Source organism: Stigmatopora argus, chromosome 11 (genome assembly GCF_051989625.1).
Source record: "Stigmatopora argus isolate UIUO_Sarg chromosome 11, RoL_Sarg_1.0, whole genome shotgun sequence".
In the NCBI taxonomy this organism is placed as follows: domain Eukaryota; kingdom Metazoa; phylum Chordata; class Actinopteri; order Syngnathiformes; family Syngnathidae; genus Stigmatopora; species Stigmatopora argus.
The window spans coordinates 14706428-14721098 of NC_135397.1; the positions used below are offsets into that span (position 1 = coordinate 14706428).

General features: G+C 41.5%; 1 protein-coding gene across 2 annotated transcripts in view; it reads right to left on the bottom strand.

Annotated features, from left to right (window-relative positions):
* Positions 1–773: 773 nt before the first annotated feature.
* kcnq5a (potassium voltage-gated channel, KQT-like subfamily, member 5a) overlaps positions 774–14671 on the bottom strand; it is a 75741-nt gene continuing 61843 nt past the window's right edge. The window contains exons 9-15 of one of the 2 annotated variants that reach the window (XM_077613303.1): positions 13305–13331; positions 8886–9124; positions 8350–8458; positions 7207–7338; positions 6866–6982; positions 3710–3836; positions 774–3570 (exon numbers count right to left, since the gene is read on the bottom strand). In XM_077613303.1, coding sequence (XP_077469429.1) covers positions 2740–3570; positions 3710–3836; positions 6866–6982; positions 7207–7338; positions 8350–8458; positions 8886–9124; positions 13305–13331 — 1582 coding nt within the window. In that variant the 3' untranslated portion in view covers positions 774–2739. The remainder of the gene's footprint in view (positions 3571–3709; positions 3837–6865; positions 6983–7206; positions 7339–8349; positions 8459–8885; positions 9125–13304; positions 13332–14671) is intronic. The other variant, XM_077613304.1, reaches the window with a different exon arrangement.

The following is a 14671-nucleotide window of genomic DNA, read 5'->3' on the forward strand; positions in this document are numbered from 1 at the left end:
AAGTAAGCAACAAGGCCAAAAACTAACCTTGAATTCCCATGATTTTTGATCCCTCAGGGGCCACTGCCTCAAAAACCGGCAACATTGTGTAAAAGGAAGTCACCAGATGGGCTTAGGAACTCTTCAGAAAACCAATGTCAGGAAATACAGTTCGGCGGTACATCTGCAAGTGAAACTTCAAACCCCACTATACAAAGTAAAAGGCATTTATTGACAACACCCAGAACCACTGGTAGCTTTTTTGGCCCTGAGCTCATCTAAGATGGACTGATGCAACGTGGAAATGGGTTATGTGGTCTTGGGAATCCACATTTCAAATACTTTTTCAGAATTTGTGGACTTGATGTCATCCAGGCCAACGTGGAAAAGAACAATTTGGTCTGTTATGGACACCAAGTTTAAAAGGCTGGAACTGTATTAGTGATATTGGGATGGGTAACTTATACACCTGCGAAGGCACCAATAATAATGAAAGGTACATAAAGGGGGCAGACCGGAGGGTGAGTGGTTAGCGCGTTGGCCACACAGTGGGGGTCCGTGGTTCAAATCCAGGTCGGTCCACCTGTGTGGAGTTTGCATGTTCTCCCCGGGCCTGCGTGGGATTTCTCCGGGTACTCCGGTTTCCTTTCACATTCCAAAGACATGCATAGTAGGCTGATTGGACACTCTAAATTGCCCGAGCTATGAGTGTGAGCGTGAATGGTTGTTTGTCTCCTTATGCCCTGCGATTGGCTGGCCACCAATTCAGGGCATACCCCCGCCTCTGGCCCGATGTCAGCTGGGATAGGCTCCAGCACCCCCCTGGACCCTAGTGAGGATAAAGCGTTTCAGAAAATGAGATGAGATGAGGTACATATAGGATTTGGAGAAACATGGTATCATTCGTAGTAAAATTTGTAGTAAAAGAGTGTGAGGAATTGACTAGGCTGCCTGCAGGTGTGGCATATTATGAGGTGTAAAATTGACCAGTGTTTCCCAACCTTTTTGGAGCAGCGGCACACTTTTTGCATTGAAAAACTGTCGAGGCACACCAACATCTGAAAATCTTTGAATTTAAAACTATATATTAACAATAGTCATTCTCATCAAAGTTTTATCAGTAGGAATCACACAAACCTCCAAAATTACTGCAAAATAAAAAAAAAATACGCTGACCTAACGTCACTAAAAGTTGATTTCAGTGGACCCTGAACAACTTCCGGTCCGAGTGATGCAAAAATAAGTAATGTCATGTTTTTAATCATGTAAATTTTCTGACTTTTCTCCAAATATTACACAAAAAAATATGTTGTGCTCACACAGAGTTTCACTCGCCAAAAGTTGATGCCCCAGAAACCAAACAACTTCTGGTTCATGTTAGAGAAAAAATAAGCCAGAAAATGACTGTTTCACAATTTGAATCTTGTAATAGTATAATCTATAATTTAATGTTCATCCTATTTGATTTTAACCTTGTAATATTCAATTTTAATCTCATTACATTCACATTCATTTTTCTCTGAATATTACATTGTATGGCTTCTTGCAATTTCCCGCAGCACACCTGACCATTGCTCATGCCACAGTGGTTGGGAAACACTGAAATAGACAACGAAGACCACGGACTGTGGAAGAATGGGAAAGAATTCGATCTACAAAGCTTTTAACAATTAATGTCCTCAGTTCATTAACATTCATTGGATGTTGTTAAAAGAAAAGGTGATGTAACAGTGTTAAATATGACATTCTCCCAGCTTTTTCGGTATGTGATGAAGGAAAGTTAATCATTGTTGATATTGCTAAAAACAATAAAGCTTATCATCTTGAACATGATCTTGTCTTTGTGGTATATTCTATTAGCTATAAGCTGATTATGATTTGCAAATCATTGTACTTTGTTTTTATGTTAAATACTATAACCCAACTTGGGCGGCCCAGGGGGCGAGTGGTTAGAGCGTCGGCCTCACAGTTCTGGGGTCGAGGACTCAATTCCAGGTTGGCCCTCACTGTGTGGAGTTTTCATGTTCTCCCCGGATTTCCTCCCACACTAAATCGGGAGAACATTTTTGACCGTGAGAGCCATAAACAATATTTTTAAATGTAATTCCTTTAGAGCCATAGCCAGAATTTAACAGTAAAAATAAATGCATACATTTTTATGTCATTTAAACACTTGAAAGTACAATAAGTATGTAAATTGTGTTAATAACATGGTTACCCTCTTGCTAATCAATGAGAATATGGATGAAATGAAAAATTATGACAGGAAAGTTAATGATTATTGATATTTGTAAAAACAATGAAGCTGATTATTTTTAACATAATCTTGTCTTTTTGGATTGGATTGGATTGGATTGGATAACTTTATTCATCCTGTATTCGGGAATTTTTTTACTGTATTTGTTTAAATACACTGTGATCATGATTTGCAAATCATTGTATTTTTTTTATTTACGTGAAATTCAACATCCCAACTTCACCGAAATAAGGATTTTAAATTACAAACTTTTTTTGGAAGAGATCATACATTTTTATTTGTTCTGGCAGGACTACTGATAGCTAGGTCATACTAAACTTTTTGCTTTTGCTCGAACTTGGTCGTTTTGTGTAGGAAGTACAAATACACTGTGAAACCAAGTTGAGAAAAATGAACACAATAAAGCAAGAAATTGTACATTCATAAGCAGGAAACCTCATGTAATAGGCTTTGGATGGCCTCCCAAAGAGTGGTATACAGTGATTGAGTATGTGCGCGTGTGGTCAGGCCAGCTGTATATGCGGCAATTGAGCGAGGAAGTCTGGAGGTAGGGCATCAGCGTCTGGACAGTCGCCCGCGGACCCCGGTTTGCGCTCGCAAAGGAAGAGTCCACTCCCACTCCAGTCATCGGCGGCATGTCGATTGAGATCGTGCATGGAGAGGGACTTCCCGAGGGCGCTCCCCCAGTCGGATGCAGACGGGACCCCATCTGGCGTCAGCTTAAGCAGAGGTTCCACCTCCAGGCTCACGTGGCGCCTCCAAGCAGCGTCTGATTTGCAGGCGGGCTTCTCCCGGATCTGCACCAAATTGGACTCCTTGTCGGGTCCCACCACCACAGAGGGGGGTGGGCCACCCCTGTGTGCCACCGTGCCGTCTGGAATGGGACAACGGAACTGGGAAGGGTGCGTGGCAGGAGGCAGCTGGAGGGTGAAGCCCCCTCCGGAGGGAGGCGGAGGAGGCAGCTCGGGGAAGTGGGCCCGCCTTGTGCCATTGGGGGTGACCAGCATTGGGTAGGGGCTGTCAGGCGGGAGCAGGGGTGACGGAGACAGTGAAGCGGTGGACGGTGGGTAGGATGGGGGCGCAGAGTCTGGGGGGCCTTCGTCGCTGTCGGCAGGGGCCAGGATTAGCCGCAGACCCATCCGAGGGGCGTTTCTGTCGCTTCCTTGTGGCGAGGGCAGGTCTCGATCCAGGATGGAGGTCGAATAATCGGAGTCGCGTTGTCGCTCCAGCTCAAAGAGAGGCAGCGAGGACAGGGCAAGTGCCGACGGACCTCGCTGCAGGACTTGGCGGTACACATCCAGCAGGGAGTCCAGCTTGGACTCGATGGAAGAAACCTGCAAGCCAAGGAAAGAGAAGGGAATGTTTTTAGAAAATAAACAACCAATTTATTTTTTCTTTCAAACCAAATAAAGAAAATAACAGTTTGTTTAGTTTCAGTTTCTCGTGACATCTTTTGACTTTAAACCTGCTCACCTGCCTCTCCACTTTACACACTCGTCCCAGCATGCTGATGCCATCGTGAGCATCTCCATCCGGGTTCAGTTTGTCCCTAATTTTCTTATCCACGGCAATCTGGCCTTTTCCCAGAATTTGATCCACCCTGACAGACACAAACACACACATATATGTATAGTGGTGTGAACATAATGGACAAGTAGTAGATCAAAGATGGGGCACGGTGCACTTTCTTTCAGGTAGAAGAGCAAACCGGGTGCTAGGGTTAGTAGAAAATTAGGGTGGCACACTTTAATGCGTGATTACTGTTTCTGCAACATTCACAAAACATGAAAATGCTTACTTCGCCTTAAAACAACATATTATATTCTCATCATTTACCAAAAGTCCCAAGACGAACAAAAACTGAATGAGGGTTGAATGTAACGTAACATAAATGATATTCAAGGCTACTTTTTTTAAATTGAGCTCTAAAATCATGTTGTATTGTTTTACTTTTGGTTATGAAGACTTTAGTTATTTTGCAAGTCCAACTATACAAACATATTCTTAAGTATAAATTATTTTTTTTCAAATGTGAGTCAAGTTTCAGTTTATTGTTATTTAAAAAAAAATTTAAAACGTGAAAAAATATTCCAAAAAACATTATCAGTATTATTTTAATATTAAATCTTAATGTTTCAAATAAGTCCCAAAATATATGAAAATAGGTATTTTTTTATTTTACTCTGAATTTTAAAAACACTTACAGCATGTTGACGATGAAATTGATATTTTAAGTTTTCTAGAAAATCAAGACAAAAATAGTTTTACTCGGAAATAAACAATTTTCTTGATACGGCGTCCCTCCTTTTCAGTTTGTATGGCTGCCAGGCTCTCCTAGTTAGAATAAAAATTTAAAAAAAACCAAGTCTTACATTCAATTTCAAATGCACCACTAATCAATCTCATCTTTTCCACGGTGACTACATGCAAACTGCAACCACTCAGCAAAGCGGTTAATCAACAACCTCACCCACATGACAGAAAAACAACAACAACAACAATCCAAAAACCCAATCAAGCCAGAAAGAAAATACTACACAACCAAGTTCCAAACTAATGAAAAATAAAAATAAAAGGCAACCCTGAAGCTGAGCTCTTCTTCCTGTTGCCATAATTGTAATGCAGGGCGGGAGAGGACATGTTCCTTAGACGACTACTCAAGTTGGCTTGCCTGCAGACAGCAGAAACACCAGCGTCACACACAGACATGCGCACTTGGCATTAAAATAATATTAGTAGAACCTACTATTAATAAAATTATGGTGTCATCTACAAAACTCTACAATAGCAGAGATTGCACCACTGGCCATGCCATCTACACACTAGAGAAAACAAACACTGTTAGTGAAGTTATACTATAGTTGTCAACTATGATTATTAAATTACCAACACGTAAAAGGTTGATTTATTCATCTTTCGTACCATGCATCGTCGTAACGGTTGCGGGGGGTGCTGGAGCCTATCCCAGCTGATTTCGTCCGAAAGGCAGACTATTCCCTAGATTGGTCGCCAGTCAGTCACCAGCGGGGAACCGAGCCTGCGTCTATTCAGGTTTGAATGCACATTTGTAATGATTTTTTATAATTATTTTTGTCAGTGTTGTTGCTCCATGCAAAAAGTACTCCTTCACAAAACTATGAAGGTTGAAGTCCTTTCTCTCATGTATTCATTTTCAACACCGCTTATCACATTCAGCCTATCCCATATGACATCGCGAAAAAGGCGGGGCTTAAAGTTAACGTAGCACGCTTGAGTGTGTACTGTGTATAACTCCCTTGCAGACATGTACGACAAATATTCCATGGTAATGTACCACCTAGCATCCTAGACACAATCCCGATCATTTGTGGTCAGCGTTTTTCTCTAAATACAAGTGTTAATGTTCAGCTTCAGATGCATGGGTTGTTGACATAGCTATCATGTGACTACACTGCTCATAATAAGACCAGAGTACTCATTTTGTTATACTGCTTTAACACAAAATAAAAACTTTTGCCAAGCAGTAATCAAACAGAAAAATGATCAAGTTGGTAAACTTGAAAGATGGCAGCGGCTCGATCTTAGGCCTGAAGAACAAAACATTAAACTTTGAAATGGGATGGCGTGGGACTCTTGGTGTATGACTGACCCAGTACCAAGTTGCAAAATGGGGCTCACTTTGTATACTGTGTGTTTGATGGTTGTGTTTTGTTACACACACACACATACATATTAGTATGCAATTTAAAAAAAAATCCCAGCTGACTTTGGGCCAGAGGCGGGGGACACCCTGAATTGGTGGCCAGGAAAGGAAACAAACAACCATCCACGCTCACACTCATACCTAGGGGCAATTTAGAGCATCCAATCAGCCTATCATGCATGTCTTTGGAATGTGGGAGTAAACCCACGCAACATGCAAACTCCACACTGGTGGACCGACCGGCATTTGAACCCAGGCCCCCGACTGTGAGGCCGACGCACTAATGTATGGATCGTTAAGGAGCCATATGCAGGATTGGTGGGAAAAATGGTAGTGCAAACAGGATAAAATTATTGAAATTATTAACAAATTTTGTGCCGCTAAATAAGTGTGTCGCAATTTATAATGACACTACATTATCACGTCATTGTTGTATTTTAATCAAGGAAGATAACATTGGTGATGATCATAGTGTGTGTAGTAGTCTACAACACATTCTATATAACATACCAAAAATGAAAAGAGTACATATTGTGGTCTTCAGTAATGTACTAATACCTACAATGACTTTACAGTTAATTAATTGATTTTGCCTTAATGCATTTCAATTGGTTGCCAGCCAATCACAGAGCACGAGACTAACAAGTTACAACCATTAACGCTCACTCTCATGCCAAAAGAAAACCCGAGTAACCGAACAAAAACCTACGCAGGCATTGGGAGATCATCCAAACTCCACACAGGAATGTCAGAACCCACTGCGGAATGAATTTTTAATCTCAGATCTGTGAGGCGGGCGTGCTCACCACTTGCCTACCGTGCTGCTCACGATCAGCGATTACTATCATTCAACTGCACAGCTATAGTGTTAACATGTTCATGATTTAATTTGTAGATATTAGTGTTGTGTTAGTGAGGAAACATTAAATGACTTGAATGGATCTAACCCCGGTGCAGAGGACTTCCTCCGGGCCTGACTGAAATACAAATGTAAGGCCGGGGAGGAAAAGTTCCTGGCGTGCCTGCTGAGGGGCCTCGGAGCTGGACCTACAACTGTGTCTAGTCTGAGAAAGACAGAACAGTGAAAAGAAAAACTCTATACACCCCAGTTCAATGCAATGTTTTTATGGTGAAAGAAAACCATCAGAAAAGTTTGCAAGGGATCACTAAAACCTGGAATTTGCATGTGAACTTTCATAAAAACGCCTGCACAAAGAAACCGAGAGCCCACATCCAGAAGAAACATGAGGATAAAAGTAAAAATGAAAGCAGGGTTCTATTTTCTGACCTGGTCTGAAGGCTCTTGATGCGACACAGCATGTCCAGGTGTCCTGCCGAGTACTGCTCAATCACGTCCTTCACATCATACGGACGCAGCGTCTCCTTGAACTTCTTTTTGGCCACATGGAAACTCATGATCCTGACCAACACACACACAAAATCATACAGTGGGCAACTTTCATAGCTTGATGTCATTTTACGGCAGGGGTAGGGAACCTATGGCTCGGGAGCCACATATGGCTCTTTTGATGGGTGCATATGGCTCTCCACTAACCTGTGAGGTAAACTATGGAAACTGCTGGTGAGAAAGCGCAGGAATAGGAGCGTTAGGTTGGTATTATGGGATTGACACTACCCCAGCGCCTTATAATCATTTTTTTTCATTACACTCTTTTGCATGGATTTTCTCATTGATACTCATTGATTAGCAACAACGTAACAATGTTGTCAAAATAATTCAGAGACTTTTTGTACTTTAAAAGGGGTGAAGTGACTAAAAAAGGCACACATTTTCATGTATGTTGACTTTTAAATTCGGAGCATGGCTCTCAAGGATTAACATTTAAAAAATATGAATTGTTTATGGCTCTTTCCATCAAAAAGGTTCCCGACCCCTGTCTTACGGCAAGCCTGCAAGTGTAATGACACCCAAAAACAGCAGAGGGTGGTAGTTTGATTTCACTCGCCACGCTTGCTTCTTGCGTTTAACAAAGCAAACATTATGAGAACATCAACCTCCTCAAAGGAAACCAAAGAACCCTGTTACCTTTCTGCGTGACGTGTTTACCGACCGAATAATATTGACGAGGGTAAAATGATCTGCCCATTTGCTTCATTGGCCCCTGCCCCATTCCTGGTAGGCTCCGCAATTGCCCGAATCAACCCTCTGAGAGGTGACAGTTGAGCCTTTGTTAGAACAGTACCCACTGGGGTGAACTACCTCAGAGCCTCAACCTGACACCCTGGGAAAGCTCGCTGGCGGAAGAGGTGGTCTCTCAGGGTGGGCAGGTGGTGTTTCTACCTCGTACAGTCAGACTTTATCTTAAATTCTACACTAGGACAACGATGGGAAGAAGACGCTCTACTTTTCACAAGCTGAGAGGTATTGTTTTGTTTTCCATGAGGCAGAGGGGGGTCTTAAAGGTCTCACCTGACAGCTCTGATGACAACCTTGAGAGGAGCGGACAGGTCCTCGGCCGTGACGTCACAGTGGCAGCCTCGTTCGTCCTGGGAATCTTCCGTGGTCATGCCGGTGTCCACTGAAAGGGAAGAAAATGCACATTGTATGCAATGTTCCCTCTATTTTTTTGTTTGTCTGGGCAGAAAGACAACCTCCCTGAGCACACTGAGTATTGGTGTGAGCAACATCATCATTGCTCGCTATGGGCACACACCAGTATCACACCTGCCATAAGCAGGTGTATGTCTACTACACATAAATGATTTAGTAATAATAAAATGTAATGATTAATATCTATGAATGGGCGGCCCGGCGGATGAGTGGTTTGTGCGTCGGCCTCACAATTAAATTTTTTTTTTTTTTAAATGGGGATTTTATTTTGTGCGCTCCATATGATTTGCTGTGCGCAGAGAAGACGAGAGTAGTGCGCAATTGCGCACGCGTGCAGCTTAGAGGGAACATTGATTGTATGGAAAGGCCACATATAGTGGTGTTCTGGTGCTCACCATCTGAAGTCGTGTTGCGCGTCTGGCTCTTGAGTCGGAGTGAGGGTCGGAAACGTGTGCGATCATTGAAGCTCCAACTCTTTTGCACTTTGGCAGGGCTTTGGCCAATCAGCTCCCCGCTTGCCGCTTCGTTGCCGGGGGAACAGCGCTGTCGATCATTGATGGACGCCTGACGGCTCTTCACGCTTTGCCCCCGTGGACTTGCCATGCGAACTCGTTCCTTGAAGCTCAGCTTTTGACTGCGATGGCGCAGGTTGAACAGAAGGCATAACTTTATTAAGTAGTACTTCAGTTTGTCCTTGATACCAAGCATCATTCCGATTCCATGCCCAAAATCAAAAATTCAGAACTAGTTTGCCCATCAGATAAAAAAAAAACAGTAATCTACTCTATAATGTATTCCTCACAATTACTACAAGACAAAGCACAGTCAAGTAAGACATTTCAGCCAAAAATGGCCGATTTAAACCAAAATGGTTGACTAATGGTCATTTTTCAGACTTGGCTTTCAGGGATGTTTTTATGAGTCTACTCATGGTAGACATGGTTGCCAGATTTCATGCTTCAAGGGCTGGAATTTCAAAATGATCCTATAATGGTCACTGAGAACCAAAATGACACACTTGTTTTACTTTTTCTTTTTTCAATTTTGTGTGGGTCTACTTATTGTTGACATAACTTACCGAACTCATCTTTCTTTGATGTGGTGTGTAAAATGACCAAAATCAACTTAGGTGGCAAAATAAATCATAACTAAAGACTATGTAAATTTACAGCAATGGTTTCTTCATTTTTTTTTAAGTAGCAGAATTGTCCAATTATTTCAGTACAAGTTTAGATTTCAGAGTTTAGCGTTGTACCAACAGGGAAAAATTCTTAAATTTGACGTTACAGATTTAGCGTCTTCAGACTTTTTCATAATGTAAACTCATGATGGACATAATAAAACAATTCCATGTTGCTCAGTGAAATTGGAACTTTCAGCAGAAGTCTCTATATCCCCATGTCTCTATTTCCTAAAAATTAAAGGGCTACAGAAAAACTATAATAGTAGATGTCTTGGAAAATGTTCATGATGAGTCTTAAGCTAAGATGCAGTCAAGTGCTAAGTGCAATTGAATATAAAGGACCAGCATGCAATGCAGGGCCAAAGACAGGGGGGAAAAGCAACTATTTTCTTATTTTATTTTTTTAACAACTGCTTTAATATGCTTGGCATTGTATGTTGGAGGGCGCAACAGCATCTATAAATATATATGGCGGTACCTCTACTGACAAAATTGATTTGTTTCAGAAGTTACATTTTTGGTAAGTAGAGTTGCATTCTTAATGTAAATGCTTTAATCTGGGCCCGGTGGACGAATGGTTAGTCCATCGGCCTTACAGCTGTGAGATCAAGCGTTTAGACCTCCCTGTGTGGAGTTTGCATGTTCTCCCCGGGCTTGCGTGGGTTTTATCTGGTAACTCCGGTTTCTTCCCAAATATCCAAAACATGGATGTTAGGCTGGTTGAATACTCCAAATTGCTCCTAGGTATGAGTGTGAACATGAATGGTTGCCCATCTCCTTCTGCCCTGCGATTGGCTGGCCATCAATTCAGCGTGTGCTCTGCCTGGTGCCCGGAGTGTGCTGAGATAGGCAAAAGCACCCCCGCCCCCTTGTGAGGATAAGTGGTAGAAAATGAATGATTCGCTGAAGGTTCCCAATATACTACCCCTTAAAAATTATAAAATACTATACAAATTTTGCATTAACTGTCTCATCTCATTTTCTGAACCGCTTTATCCTCACTAGGGTGGCGGGGGGGTGCTGGAGCCTATCCAAGCTGACTTCGGGCCAAAGGCGGGGGACACCCTGAATTGGTGGCCAGCCAATTGCAATGTAACATCATAAATATATAATTCGAATATAGACCTGTCACTCGTGTACATGCCATTTGTATAGTGAAACTCTGGTATATATGGCTGAAATTGATATTTACGTATGTGGATGCTTGGTCTTTATGAGGTTTTTTTTAAATGACCAAAAATAGCCACTTGGCCTATAAAGAGTTCAAATGAGCCACTGAAATGAAATTGCAGCGTACCATATTTGTTAAAGTATTTTGAGAAGTTGATAAAGCACGGGGCCTTATTTTGCCTTCAACAATACAACTTTTCTGAAATACATCGCTTTAACTACTATATCTTTTTGAATTTTGTAAACCAAAGAGAAAAACTTTTAAAACACAAAAAACATCAAATTGCAATAGTAATAAAATATTAATGAGTAGTCATCGTTGCAGGAACTAAGAACATTTTAATTACAACTAATATCGGGCTTAGCCTTGATAATTGTTGACACAGTTAAGCACTGTATTGAGACTCCAATGTGCCACAAAGGCTTGATCCAAATTTGGTCCATTAAAGGACAAATTCCAGTATTCTGTATTGGAAAAAAAACAAAACAAAAACAAAGTAACTCTACTGTCCATGCTATTAGTCATTCACTCCCGCAGTTTGTGGTGCGCTTCACTTAGATTAGTTGGGACAAGGGCAGCCAGGATGCTGGGAAGTACCTCCTGTATTTCCTAGTATACCTTCGGAGGAACTTTCCGTGACCCTCACTAGAGCATATTGGAAAAGGAAGAGGATATTAAAAAGGTGGGGATGGGAATAAAAATCCCTCAGCTAAACACACATACAATAATGCTGCAAAGTAAACACAGTTACAGAACATAGGTGTACAATATTGGTGTCTTGTGTTTTCACCTGGATTCATTGTATTAGCTTTTGGTGGTCAAGAAGGACGTCATTTCTTTTGTATTCATTACACCAATGGACTGACCATTGCAATCTTTGCACACCTTTCAAATGTAGCTTTTAACTCGTTCACTGCCATTAACATCGGTAGACGTCAAACATATTTGACCTAGGTGTGTCAAATGCATTGCCGTCTATCATTCTATCAGTGGCGGGCCGTCAGGGCCTTCAAGGCCTTCTCTGCTGGCCTAAGAAATATCTGAATCACAAACTGATGTTAATTATATTTTGTCCATGAATACTTATTAAATAATTCCAAATTGTCTGTTAGCTTCCTTTCATTGCTTTCCCCCCTGGTTGCACTGCTTCCATATGTGTGTTTTCATATTGAAGCATTTAACTAATCACATTTCAGCCATTATTGGTTGCCAGGGTCCGAAATCTGCCTCAAGGCCTTCACAATCAGTTCTGCAGGCTCTGCTGCATTAAACAAGTGTTGCTTTAACTAATCAGAATTCGATTTGGTGACACCATGCCTTGTTGCAGGTGTAGGGATACGTCAATGCTTTAACCAACTATGATTGGCTAGTGATAGAGTAGGCGTAGTGAGCCAGCCAGAGCTCGCAAACTCAACCCACAATGGCCGACGGAGGAAAACAAATAGTTTTGGTTGCAGATTTTCTGGCAAAGCCATTTGCAAGACGGACTTTTGAAGAAAAAAAAGCTGGACATTATTAAGAAAGGTCTATCGCAACCGGGAACGAAGATTTTCAGCACTAAATTGAATAAAAACGTATGCCAGAAATACGACAGGCTCGACTTTCAGCATTAGCTTCGATGGCAATAGAAAAGAAGGAAGAAAGAAAGGAAGATGGATATTGTGTACAGTTAAAAAGGATTTTTGGTGAGTAAAATATGGCTATATTCCGAAATAATATTTCAATTGTATGAGGTTATTATTGATGATTTTTTATGTGTCGCAGCTGTAGCTGCGGTAGAGGTTTTATAGCCATAAAATAGTTTTTAAAGGTTGGACTGATTTGTTTGAAGGCGCTACGAGAAAATGCATGGACCGCCACTGCATTCTATGTAACTAAAAACAACATTTTATTTGAACAGTTGTTTATGTGTCACTGCAGGGAGTGACAACACCCTTGTAAAAAAAAAAAATAAGGGGAATTAAAATACCGCAAGAGCAAATTGAACAAATGTCTCCTTGGAAAAGAAAGCCTAATTAGAACCAGGGATTTATGAGGACTCGCAATGCTGGAAATAGTTGTGAGCAGGCGTAATTAAAGGTTTGGTTTGAGGATGAGAAGCAGTTTTACGTATATCGTTTCTCTGAGTGTGAATAAAGAAAAGAAAAGTGGAAATCCCTTCCACAATTTGCTGGCTCAGCAGGAGGCTGCCAAATGTTGCTGCAGCATAAAAAAATCAATCAGGCTTATTAAACTTGCTGTCGTAAAACAACTTCCTCCAACTCTAAACTTGATTAATTTCACTTGGTGTATTCACTGCTGCTCCAAGTAGAAAACAGCATCTACACTATTGAATGTCATAGTCAACCGGCTTCACTTTAGTACACTAATCAATCATTTGGTGGAGACTAAACAAGCCAACATGCTAGCAGACATGTTGACCTCAGCACGTGTGTGGGTGTGTGTGTGTGTCATACAAACCTGTAAGTGGTCTCGCCCTGCTCTTTCCTTCAAAGGTTAGTGTGATGACGAAGATGAGAAGGAGGAGACAAAGGTGGAGAGAGGTCAGTTTTCCAGAGGATTATTATGGGGTAACAAGTAAAAGTGAGATATGCGTTCGGGAAGCCGAGAAAGGGAACGCATGCAAGCTTTAGCCATGCACGACAAGAAGATGATGGGAGGAGGTAGAAAGAGCTATAAATGTGGAAAGCAAAAAAGAACATATGGTGTAAGCAGGCATTTGTTTTGATTCAGTGAACCTGTCAGTCATTTTTGGGTAGTACGTACAGTGAACTGCTATCAATTCAATTATTTTGTCTGGGGATTTTTTATATATTTTTTTACATCTGAAATTTGAAAACACATTAAATGTGGATCTCCTGTATATCTGTATTCAAATTTCCTTTCCTTTTTTTTGCAAACAAACAGACCGATTCTTGATTATTAAGTGGCTGAAAGGGTTGAAATTTGAATATTCTCTCATCTCATCTCATTTTCTGAAATGCTTTATCCTCACTTGGGTCGCACGGGATGCTGGAGCCTATCCCAGCTGACTTCGGGCCAGAGGCGGGGGACACCCTGAATTGGTGGCCAGCCAATCGCAGGGCACGAGGAGACAAACAGCCATTCACGCTCACACTCATACCTAGGGGCAATTTAGAGTGTCCAATCAGCCTACCATGCATGTATTTGAAATGTGGGAGGAAACCGGAGTACCCAGAGAAAACCCATGCAGGCCCGGGGAGAACATGCAAAAGCCGCACAGGTGGACCGACCTGGATTTGAACCCAGGTCTCCCACTGTGAGGCCGACGCGGCAACCACTCAGCCCCCCATTTGAATATTCAAAGTTCAAATTTTAACTATTCGCTCTGCTTGGCTGTTGGCGAGTTGGTGTGTAGGAAGCAGAGTGCTTTGATTAGGAAAAGTGATTGCGATCTAATGACATACCTCAATCAGGTCAAATACTCGTTTTGACCTATTTTTGGTATGAAACTGAAGAAAGGCAAGGCCAATTTTTAATACAGTAATCCCTCGTCATTTCGCGGTTCAACTTTCGTGGCTTCACTACATCGCGGATTTTTGGGGGGAATTTTTTAAAAATGTTTAAAAAAAATGTTTTTTTTTAAGCTCATAAAAATGTGAAAATCCAACCTGAAAATCCAAGCTGAAACTCCCAAGCGGAAGCAACTCCCCTGTCTTCCGCTTGCCTCTGGGACTCAGCACTGAAGAATTATTATTATTTTTTTTTTTAAAGTTCATAAAAATTTGAAAATCCACGCTGATACTCTTGCTACTAGGACTCAGCACTGAAGAAAAAAAATTCTAATAGGGGTGACCCTACTTTGT